The following is a 10778-nucleotide window of genomic DNA, read 5'->3' as shown; positions in this document are numbered from 1 at the left end:
TCAGAGTGACTCTACCTGCATTGCTTGAATGTTTATGACCCCAAACAGAGACTCCTCAGCGCCTCCTGCAGCTCCTCTGTTGAAAAAGACAGAAGTCCAGTGTGTAGGAATAACAGCTACTGAAACCGTAGAGAACGATTAGAGACGATGACTCACGCCTCCTCCTGGTCAGTGTTGAACAGGTTGATCCTGAACCCGGTTTCAGCTTCGGTGGCGTTCTCGGCCTTCATGCTGCCCATCAGACGAGCCAGCAGGTTCAGCTCCTCCTTGGCCAGAAGGTTTGGAGAGCTGTCTGGCTGCAGTGGGACGGAGGAGGCAGGAGGTCACACAGGAAGGAGGACTGGAGGCCTCAGTGCAGTTTATGTGAAGCTCAAGTGAGCACAAATTAAATTCAAACATCATTCACATCATCACTTCTTTTTAAACCAGCTTTATCTGAAACAACAAAATATAAATTAATTTGTATTCATACTGAAAATCTTGATTTATCACAAATATATTACATCATATAAATATAAAATAGAACTTTATTATAATGTTTTCGTTTGGTTTGACATATTTATGTGGTTGTTTTTTTTTTCCTGCACCTGTCCAGATGCTAATTAGCTGCAAGCTAACTTTGATGCAATTACATTCATTTTGCACAAAATAAACAACTAAACTAGAACTTTATCAATGCTGAGGTAAAATCTTGATTAATGTCCAGTAAATCATAGAGACATAAAACATTTTCAGATTAAAGAATTGGAAATCTGTTAATTATATGTGGTCTAATGTAGCCGTAAAGGTGACCAACACAACCAGAAACAACCTTATGTTGTCTTATGGAAGCTACCAGCGTATCTCGTGATGGTTGTTGAGATGTAAACAATCTGATCATTACCTTCACAGAGGCAGCTTTGGATGTGTGTGTCTCCTCTGGATGGTCCACAGTGTACCTTTGATTAACAAAACACACAACAGCATCACCCAGAGGTTCATCAGAATAGTATCAGTCAGTCCACGTTGTTTCAGAGAGTTATGTCGCCTCACCGACGGAGATGTTGGCCACGGTTTGGGACCAAAATCTGACGTGTTTTGGCTGATTTTTGACAATTTCAGATGGTGTCAGGGTTCAGAAGAGTTTCCAGTAAATGTAAATGATCAAACGACTCCAGCAGAGGACGACATTTTTAATTATTAGCACTTAAAAATGTGAAACAGTGGATAATGTTCAATCAAGGCTGGTGTTGTGGCTCCACAAAGTTCTTGTCACGGTCTGTCTATGGATGGATCCATAAAAAAATCTTCCCAAAATAATCAAACTTTTGTCCAAAATGACTCAAAATGTGTCTAAAATTACTGAATATTGTCCAAAATGTCAATAAGACACACTAATCGGTCCCTTACAATGAAGTAAAGTTCAACATTTTCCAACCAGGCTGGTGCTGATCCCCAGAAACTTTCTGTAAGAGTCTATCTATAGATGGATCCATGGTTCTACTAGAACCCAGTCTCTGGTCACATCTCACCACCTGTTGAGGCTCAAACATCAGTAGAACCTGATGTGGTGAAGATGACAAAAGAAAGGTCACTGTTTTTTGCTGTTTTGACTGAATGTTGATGTGGATTTACTGACAGGAGTTCATGAGTTCTAGATGTCGTTACACGAGCAGCAAAGTTACGAGCTGCTTCCACGTTTTCTTCATGTTGAGATTTAACAACATATGAGGCCTAATTTACTTTAATTTACTTTCCCAAACAGATCCTGGGAATGAACGCTGGACAGAGAAACTGATGATAATTGAATACACATCACAATAAATCTAATTTTTTATTGAAACACATTTGGTTTTTTTGCTATTCTTTTTTAATAGAACTTAGGTTTTGGCCCCAGTGAACATGTTCATAAAGACGATGCAGCAACATGTTCCCTGATTTGTGTCTGAACTGATACGGACTCCCCCGTTACCTACCATCCCATACCACAGTACATACGTACGTACATGTTCATGCCCAGCCTGATGACTCGGTTTCCGTGCAGCTCAAAGGATCCCTCCCTGATGGCGCTGCTGTAACTTCCTCCGGTAGGAAACTCAGTCCGTCTCAGCTCTCTGCCTTTACAGTCCAGCGCCCTGCAGACAGAAAGCAGCTGATCACAGTCTAGAACACTGAGACGTTTCTTATACACAGTCAGAGGAGACACACGACTAAATATAAGAACATTTCAGCTTCTCGTGGAACATTTGCATCAGGCGTTTCCAGGCGACCCTACACTGTAAAATATATATATATATTAAAAACATGTAGAGGAGAATACTGTGATCAAAAACTGTGAAAACAATCAAAATAATAAGAGATGTTTGTAAAATAATTACATCTTTAGACAATTAAAACACAGCAAAGTTGTAATTTTACTGTCACACATTGCAAACAACTAATTACTAAAACGGTTGATTTATGATGTGAACATATCAGTTCTGGACTTTTTTATATAGTCAACATGTAAATTGATGCTTGTTTTCTGTTTTGCTTTGTTTTTGTTTGTTTTTTTGTTTTTTTTTTAACTTTATATAGTTTTTTCATAACAGGGAAAATCTGTCAAATAACCATTAAAAAAAAGATTTTCCATTTTTCATTTCTTAATATACATAATTTGACTTCCAAATAACAGAAACATTTTTTAAAATTTACATATGTAAAAACAGTGAAAACCAGAATTTTTTGTCAAACACTGTTAAAGAACAACATGACATTAAGTATAGTTTAGGTGCTCGTTTTTAAGAAAGGTATTAACTGTAAATTAACAAAACAGGAAAAATCTGTAACAAGATTTCAATCATACTAGCAGTTAGCCACAGTTAGCTTTACTTGCTTGTTAGCTTCCATTAATTAGTGTGCAGGAACTCTCAATACAAATTCTTTTTTATCACTTTATCTGAGAGGCAGAAAATTGCTCATCTTTTGTCACGCTAACGTACGGTAGACTTACTGTTTTAATGTATAGTGACAAGAATTCATGGCCATGCTAGCAGCTAGCCACAGTTAGCTTTACTTGCTTGTTAGCTTGTGGTAGCTAATGTACAGGAACTCTCAATACAAATTCTTTTTAATCACTTTATCTGAGAGGCAGAACATTTTTCACTTCCTAACATAAAGGTAGATCTATTATTTTAATGTATAGTGACAAGAATTCACAGCCATGCTAGCAGCTAGCCACAGTTAGCTCCACTTGTTTGCTAGCTTCTGCAGGGACTCTCAATTACAAATGATTTTATTCATTTTTTCTGATACTTTCTGAAACTTTCTCCACTTAGCTAAATACACAGCGACTATTTTCATGTAAAGGAAAAACTAAAATTTACATTTTTATTGAGCTAAATGGCTAAAAAAAAAAAAAACCCTCACACTTAGATGCTAGAAAAGGGAGGCAGAACTTTAATGTCTGAAAACACTGTGAATGCCACTATTTATTTGTTTTCCTTCGGACACTTAGACCCACTATATCATCATTTAGAAAATCACCAAAACAGCACCATTTATCAGCCAGAAGCTGTAAGAATTGTAGGATTTCCAGTTTTCTGACAATCCTTAAATGTTTAATGTTTATTGGGCAGTCGCATCAGGAAGAAACAACCACATGTAAGCTTGAAATTTTTGTTATTTCACCCAAATCTCTTCAACTGTACCTCAAAAACGGTGAACAGAGGAGCAAGTTGTTGGAGGATACATTCAGCTTGGTGAAACATCTTTCTACAGCTGAATACCTCATTTGCAAAAATGTCGGTAGTTTATACAATCAGCATTTATTTTCCAGTATTGGCAGCACATGCGGATTCCAGGCTTTTCCAGTTTTTTTTTTTTAAATGAATGATTAACTACCTTCTGGTTGTGGTTGTTTCCAAAGAGCTGCAGGACTTTATGTTGCAGTAAAAAATGAGTAAGAAAAACTGTGACAGGAGTGAAGGAATGCACAGAAATTGCTTGGATTTTAGCGAGTTAAAGAAACCCTGAGCAGTTTAACCATTAATTCGGTTCCACGTTGTTGCTTGTTACCTAATAAGTCCGGGAACATCCGTCCCATGAGGCACTGGGCCTGAGGTCGCCATTGCAAAGCGTCCATTGGGGTTCTGGATTTGATTTTTTAGGAAAAGTGACACCTAAGACCAAAGAGAAAAATCCTCACTGATTAAAAGAAGAAGTGCTATGTTTTCTTGCGACTTGTTTCGAGGGATACGTTTAAAAGACTCACCCGAATGTGCATGTCTTGGAAAAATATGAGCAGCGTTTGTCTGAGAAGCTGGAATTCCCCGGCTGATAGTGACGAGTAAACCTGCGTCAAAACCATGAGAACTGGTTACGCTGGTGATAAAAACTGACAGCTGGAACATACAGTACGAACTAACGGATCGTACAGACTGTACAGATCACAGCTCAGCAGCTCAGCTCAGTGCTATCTGGTGAAGTAGTACCATAAGGTGTATTATATATTAAAGTTATCTGGGGATACCTCAATGATTTTCCGGTGCGTCTCGTCCACTTGGTTCAGGACCACTGGAGTGTCTCTGACGAATTCCCTGATGGTGTCTATGTGATTGTACGAGATGAGCAGCAAGTCTTTAGGTCGAGGGCAAAGGAAGACTTGATATTTAAAAGCCATGACCATCAGTTCATAAAGCTAATGGAGAGAAAAAAGAAAAAACACATGATGATGTTTATTCCATAATAACTTGTAACCAGTGTAAAAGTTGCAGACTTAAGGCACAAAAATTCAGCACTTGAGATTTTTTTTTGGACTTCAAATGTGAGAAAAGTTAAATTTAAATCTATAAAATGGAGGTTTTTTGCTAAACAAAGGACCCACACTTGAAATATTTAACTATCAGTGCTGCAGATTGAAAGAACCTGGTTGCATTTATGTAAAAACTCTATGAACACAGCAGCAAACTGTTTAAATATAATGCAGTGTCATGCAGCGTTAAGAAGCCTGAATAATGTGTCAGTTAATTACAATTTGCTCACGATGACTTTGCTCAGATTTGCATCCCATTGATCCAAAATCATTTCCTACAAATCTGGAAAAAAAGAAAAAAAAAAATCTCCCCCTGGCCTCTTTAGAATCTATAATTTTTGAGTGATTTTTTATTTATTTATTTTTAAACAATAACTTTAGTATAATTAATAAAGGCAGGCAAATTTTTACGTTTTCTTCTGCGTGATCATTTTTCTGGCCCCGTGAAATTCAAGCATCTGATACCAGAATTGCACAGAATTTTTTAGCCACAAACTAAATTTGCAGATGTTAAAATACGACTATATTAGAAAAACGTTTGGTCACAGAAAGATTCACATCTAGAAGATGATCCTGGTATAATATGTAGGCCAAAATGAGACATAGACTTCCTGCCACTGATGTCTTGTCTACTTCATTGTGTAGTTTCTTCCAAGTCTTCACCAGTCTGTTCCTGTCTGTAGCATGTAGCATGTAGCTCGTAGCACGTACCCTGTCCATGCTGGCCGGGTTCAGCCTCATGATGGAGGTGTGCGCTAACCGAGTTAGCACCGTTTTCATTGTCCTGTGAGAATACAGCTGCTGAGGTTTGAGAAGCTCATCCATGAAGGCTTTACCAAACATGGTCCCAACGATGTCATTCATAACTGGGAATCAGGAAGGGACCAAAACAGAAAGGTGGTTAAATCTGTCCATGGCTTGTTTCTATAGAAGCTTGTATCTCATTGGGGTAATGCAGAGGAAACGAAAGAAACCCTAAGTTAGTCTTTATTGGTTGTTTAGGAACCACAAGACTCCAAAAATGTTGACGTTCTCAACAGACACCAGAGGAAACCACAATTAAACTAAAAGTGGTGGAAAGTAACATGTCCTCAAGTAAAGAACAAACCAATCAAAGGAATGAACCTCGCTTGGAAGTTTCCTTTTTTATTGCTTTCTAACATTAAATCATAGTCAATATATATTTTGGCTCTTTTGACAAGAATTTTCAAAAAGAATTTCCTCCTTCATGTCAAAGTGAAACCAGATTCATACGAAGCATGAGGCGTGTGGGAGACTCTGAAGTCAACTGGAAGAAGGTTCTTTGGTCTGATGGGACCAAAATGTGGCTTTTTGTCCATCAGACTAGACGCTGTGTTTGACACCAAGCACTGCACATCATCACAAACACCTTCCCCACAATAAAACATGGTGGCAGCATCATGACGTGATTTAGGCAGCAGGATGTGAAAGGCTTGTCAAGCTAGAGGGTAAACTAAACACAGAAAAGAGTAGAGAAATCCTGGAGGACAACCTGATGCAGTCTGCAGGAGAACTGCAACTTGGAAGAAGATTTGTTTTCCAGCCAGAAAATGAGGCAAAGCAAACACCCAAAGTTTCAAAGAAACAGTTTAAAGACAATAAGGTTTATGTTCAGAGCCGAGACCTCGATCCAACTGAGAATTTGTGGCTGGACTTGAAAACAGCTGTTTATTCTGGATCTCTGTGTAACCTGACAGTTTGAACTGCTTTATGAAGAATAACTGGGTAAAATTACAGGCTGATTGATTATTTATGTGTAATTAAAGGTTTTATGGTTCAGTCTTGCAACCACATAACTTCTAAGCAAATATTAGCTCTAATTAGATGACAAGCGAGCTGTCGGCCTCTATGAGGTAACTCCATTATCTATACACCGCTAAATCCTCACCAGGGTGGTGGGGGCTGGAGTCTATCCCAGCTGACTCAGGCAGGTTCACCTGGACAGGTAACCAGTCTATCACAGGGCTACACTTAGAGACAGACAACCAAGCACACTCACATTCACACCTACGGACAATTTACAATCACCAATTAACCTCAACATGTTTCTGGACTGTGGGAGGAAGCCGGAGAACCCGGAGAGAACCCACGCTGCACGGGGAGAACATGGAGATCCCGGGTGTCCTCACCGGGATGTGAACCGGTGACCTTCTAGCTGTGAGGCAACAGTGCTAACCACTGCACCACCCTGCAGCCCTATGTGGTAACTCTTTTAATGAAAATTCTGCATTTTTGGCATCATATTTAGGTTTGATTTTGTCTTAACCAAATTTTGACCACGTATGTAGTGAAATTCTAGCAATTTCTTCTTCATTTCACAATTAGTTTACAGTAATTACAGCTGACAGGCACTACAGGGGCCTGGGGAGCTAAAGTACAGCACAGATACCTCGTTTTCTGTCATTTTCTGACCACACGCCTGCAGCCAAGTTGGGAAAGAAGAGAAAGAAAAACAGACTTGTCATTTCAGGGGAAATATGAGCGGTACATTTCTTCTTCCTTAAGCTGACGTCTGACAGCTACAGCTCAGCACAGGGAGGGAAGACTGGGAGCCAAACACACCTACGAAGCCGTCAGCCACCTCTACCTTTCTCTGAATTGTCCTCGGACGTGTTGTGAGCTCGCAGTCGCTGGTCCAGTATGTAAAGCATCTCTGCACCCAGATTAATGAAAACCAGGGGCAGGGTTCTCACAGACATCTTGCAAAGACAAAGACGGGATTAGCTGCGAGGCAAAAGCTGGTGCAGAAACGGGCGTTAGGAGCAGTTGAGCGCCGTGCAGATCAAAAGCACTCTTGTCATTTCGAGGGCATTATCTGACTGTTCCTGTTGTGAATTGGCTGAATGCTCCATGTCTTATCTGATGGTGTTTCTGCAGATAGAGTTCCTCGGTAAGATGCAACAGGTGGCCAGGAAGAGGATCAGCAGTGGACGGACACAGGCTTATTGGCCGGGATAAGGATGATGTGACAGCACAGTGCAGCCAACCACAGACAGTAAACTGTGACGGTATGTTCCTCAGCAAACAGGGTTTCAGCAAACTGTAGCTTCAGGGAACGTTCCCTGAAGGTTTCTTGCTGGGGTTAAAGAAAATCAAAGTAACCCTGTCAAACAGTGTCGGCACGTAGAAGGCCTGTCCACAGAAGTTTGCCCAGAAGTCCAAAAACACATGGACACACAGAGAAAATACACATTTGACATTATTAAAAATGTAATTCAAAAACTATTTGCGTTTTCGTGCTGCTGCAATGTCCTCTCTGAAGAATTTTCACCAGACTTTTTAACCTGGCTGCAGGGATTTGTTCCCTCTTGGCCCAAGAGCATTAGTGAGGTTGGCTGCTGATGCTGAGAGATAAGCAATATCTCTCTTCTTCCAAAGGTGTTCAGGTCAGGGATCAGGTCTTTACAACACGGAACTGTTGCCGCAAAGTTAAAGGAGTGCTATCTTCTAAACTATCATCTTAACTGAGAATAAAATCAATATATTATGATGTTTTGTCAGCTGTCTTGCAGAGAGTTAGATGAGAAGATTAAAGACGTCCTGATCGAGGTTTTTGCCACGATTCAATCTGTGTCTTACAAACCTGAGTCCCAGTCTGATACCATTTTCTTTAAATAGACCCTCAAAGTACATTAAAGTTGTTAAAATCAATTCAGTTTATATGCTTGAATAGTTGAATAGCTCTGCAATGCATTAGGGGAAAAAAATGCAATGTTGCATCCAAGCTGATCCCTAATATTCTGCAGGGAACGTGAACCCTGTTGAAAAGCTAAAAAAAATGTACCGTAGACCAGCTGCAGTACCTGGTTGTTCCAGCAGGTGGAGCCTCTTCCTGTTTAATCCTGTAGAGACCAGAGGAGGCGTCACTCAGACTACAGGCAGTTCATGTTGGCAAGCAGAGAGCATTGTGGGAGTTTAGCAGCACCGGGACCATGATGAAGAAGTCTGAGGAGGTTCATGACCTCTGAATACAACTCAGGTGTTTTTGACAAACTAGGATCAGCTGGAGAATCAGTTATTATACCGATTGATGTGTGTAACAGAGCAAATCATGTTTGTTGACTAAAACAGCAACATCAGCACAGAACAAATGTCCACTGTGCTCAACTGGTGGTCTAGATTAATCCACTTTTGGCTCATAATACATACAAAAGGCAACAGGAGTTAATTAGGTTAAAGCTGACACCAAAAAACCCAAAACAAACAAACTTAAAATTCCTTGATCTACCTCCATTATTGTGATGTCATCTAGACATCCCTGATTTACCATAAAAACAAAATAGAAAAGTCAGAGTAGATGCAGTTCTCTAGTTTATTGGGTTTTCATGTCTATTTTTGTAGGGTCACGATTTTAGTTCTGAATGAGTTATTCAAGTTATTCCCATAACTAACAATGCTATTGAGTCTTCTCCTTAATATTTAACTTTATTAGGTAATTAATAGCAGTGTAGGACCTCAAATGTAAAGTAGTATTTATATAGTGCTTGTAGAGTTTTATTCCCTCATATGTAAACGACTGAGGTAAACTCCCACCGTCAATAACAATGTAGGGTCTTAACCACAGGATTTAAATGTGTTGGTGCAGCTGTAGTTTTAAAAAAACTGTGACTTAAATAAATGCATAATTAAATAAACTAAATTAAATGAACCCACATGCAGTGCAAGTAAAGGGCAGTAAGCTGAAGAGATGCATGTATCTCCACCAGTGTCCTTGAAGCCTCATTTTACTAACTAAAGTGTTACGATACGATCCGGTTTATGATCTCTTTCTTTCTCCTTCTCGCTCTCGTGCTCATTCCAAATAAAACGATTAGAGTAGAAACATGCAAACCAGAGCTTATCTTCAGGCTCACTGCTACAGCAGCTTCCCTGCACACGACACAACTGCAGTTCAAAGTTTTTCGAGGTGAGAGACGCATTCTACAAACCGACTGCTGACACGAAAATGCAAACCAATCTCAGAAAGACTGGACTTTAAATGACCAAACCGATGATGGACATCCATCGTTACCTCTGGCTTTTCTCCATGTAAGTTTCACCAAACATTAAGACTGTTTTGTGTACAACGATGAGTTCGTATGGTTTCTGCTGAACTGTCTTGTTCCTAACTTTATTAAATGAGATTTTTAATTTGACAACTACAATGTCTTTGCAGAATCACCTCCTGTGCAGGTTCAGGTTCAGGTTTCAATGATAATCCAGCTCTTGATCCCAGGTTCTACAACACCGACTGGATGAAGTCGATACCTGATGACACTCCGGTGTCTGCTATCTCCATTCCTGGATCACATGAAAGCTTGTCGTTGTACGGCGGACCTCTCGCTGTGTGTCAGGTGTGGACTTTGGACAAGCAGCTGAAAGTGGGAATCCGGTATTTTGACGTGCACGCTGGGATTTGGCTGCCTAACCAAAAAAGCATTAACATTCGGGACAGTCACTGGATGTTTTATCAACATGTTGAATTTGATGGAGTCCTCAGAGACATTTTTAACTTCTTAAATCGCCACAACAGAGAGACTGTGCTTTTAAAAGTGACGTTTCATGGGTTGTACAGGGAGAAAGTTGTGCTGTTGATGAAGAAGTTAACTAAAAAGTTTCAAACTAGAATATGGACCAAGTTGTCGGTGCCAAACATGCAGCAGGCAAGAGGCAAGATCGTGTTCCTCCAGAGTGAATCCTTCCACACCGGAACAGAAAACCATAAATCCTTTTTCTTTCAATATAACAGACTGCAAAATGTTGAAGAAAAAATAAAGCACATCAAGCCTCACCTCTGTGATCATCACGTTGTGCTGACTGAGACCAAAGCATCAGTTCTCAAAAGCCCGAAAACGTTGGCTCGAACTGTCAACAAGGAGCTTCATAGCTTAGTGGTGCAACATAAGAAAAGCTCCTTAAACCGAGGCTGTCTGGGTGTTTTCAGTCTGAGCTTCCCCAGTGCTGATCTGATCAAAGACATCATTCAGCTCCCACAGTGTGACTGTGG

The 10778-nt window shown here is 40.0% G+C and overlaps 2 protein-coding genes across 2 annotated transcripts in view; one reads left to right on the top strand and one right to left on the bottom strand.

The window, feature by feature from the left end:
* LOC103375259 (protein OSCP1-like) overlaps positions 1-7491 on the bottom strand; it is an 8659-nt gene extending 1168 nt beyond the window's left edge. The window contains exons 1-10 of the mRNA XM_008305481.1: positions 7380-7491; positions 7182-7211; positions 5483-5637; positions 4490-4657; positions 4232-4312; positions 4036-4139; positions 1986-2114; positions 884-938; positions 157-296; positions 16-76 (exon numbers count right to left, since the gene is read on the bottom strand). Coding sequence (XP_008303703.1) covers positions 16-76; positions 157-296; positions 884-938; positions 1986-2114; positions 4036-4139; positions 4232-4312; positions 4490-4657; positions 5483-5637; positions 7182-7211; positions 7380-7491 — 1035 coding nt within the window. The remainder of the gene's footprint in view (positions 1-15; positions 77-156; positions 297-883; positions 939-1985; positions 2115-4035; positions 4140-4231; positions 4313-4489; positions 4658-5482; positions 5638-7181; positions 7212-7379) is intronic.
* Positions 7492-9730: 2239 nt separating this feature from the next.
* Positions 9731-10773, top strand: LOC103375262 (uncharacterized; the record flags this gene model as incomplete). Its single annotated transcript, XM_008305486.1, has 2 exons — positions 9731-9820; positions 9948-10773. Coding segments are annotated over exons 1-2 (876 nt in total), but the record flags the coding sequence as incomplete, so codon positions are not given.
* Between the last annotated feature and the right edge of the window lie 5 nt (positions 10774-10778).

Source organism: Stegastes partitus, unplaced genomic scaffold (assembly GCF_000690725.1).
Source record: "Stegastes partitus isolate 25-593 unplaced genomic scaffold, Stegastes_partitus-1.0.2 Scaffold2521, whole genome shotgun sequence".
In the NCBI taxonomy this organism is placed as follows: domain Eukaryota; kingdom Metazoa; phylum Chordata; class Actinopteri; family Pomacentridae; genus Stegastes; species Stegastes partitus.
Note: the sequence above shows the minus strand (reverse complement) of the source record. Positions and strands in the feature narration are given on the sequence as shown.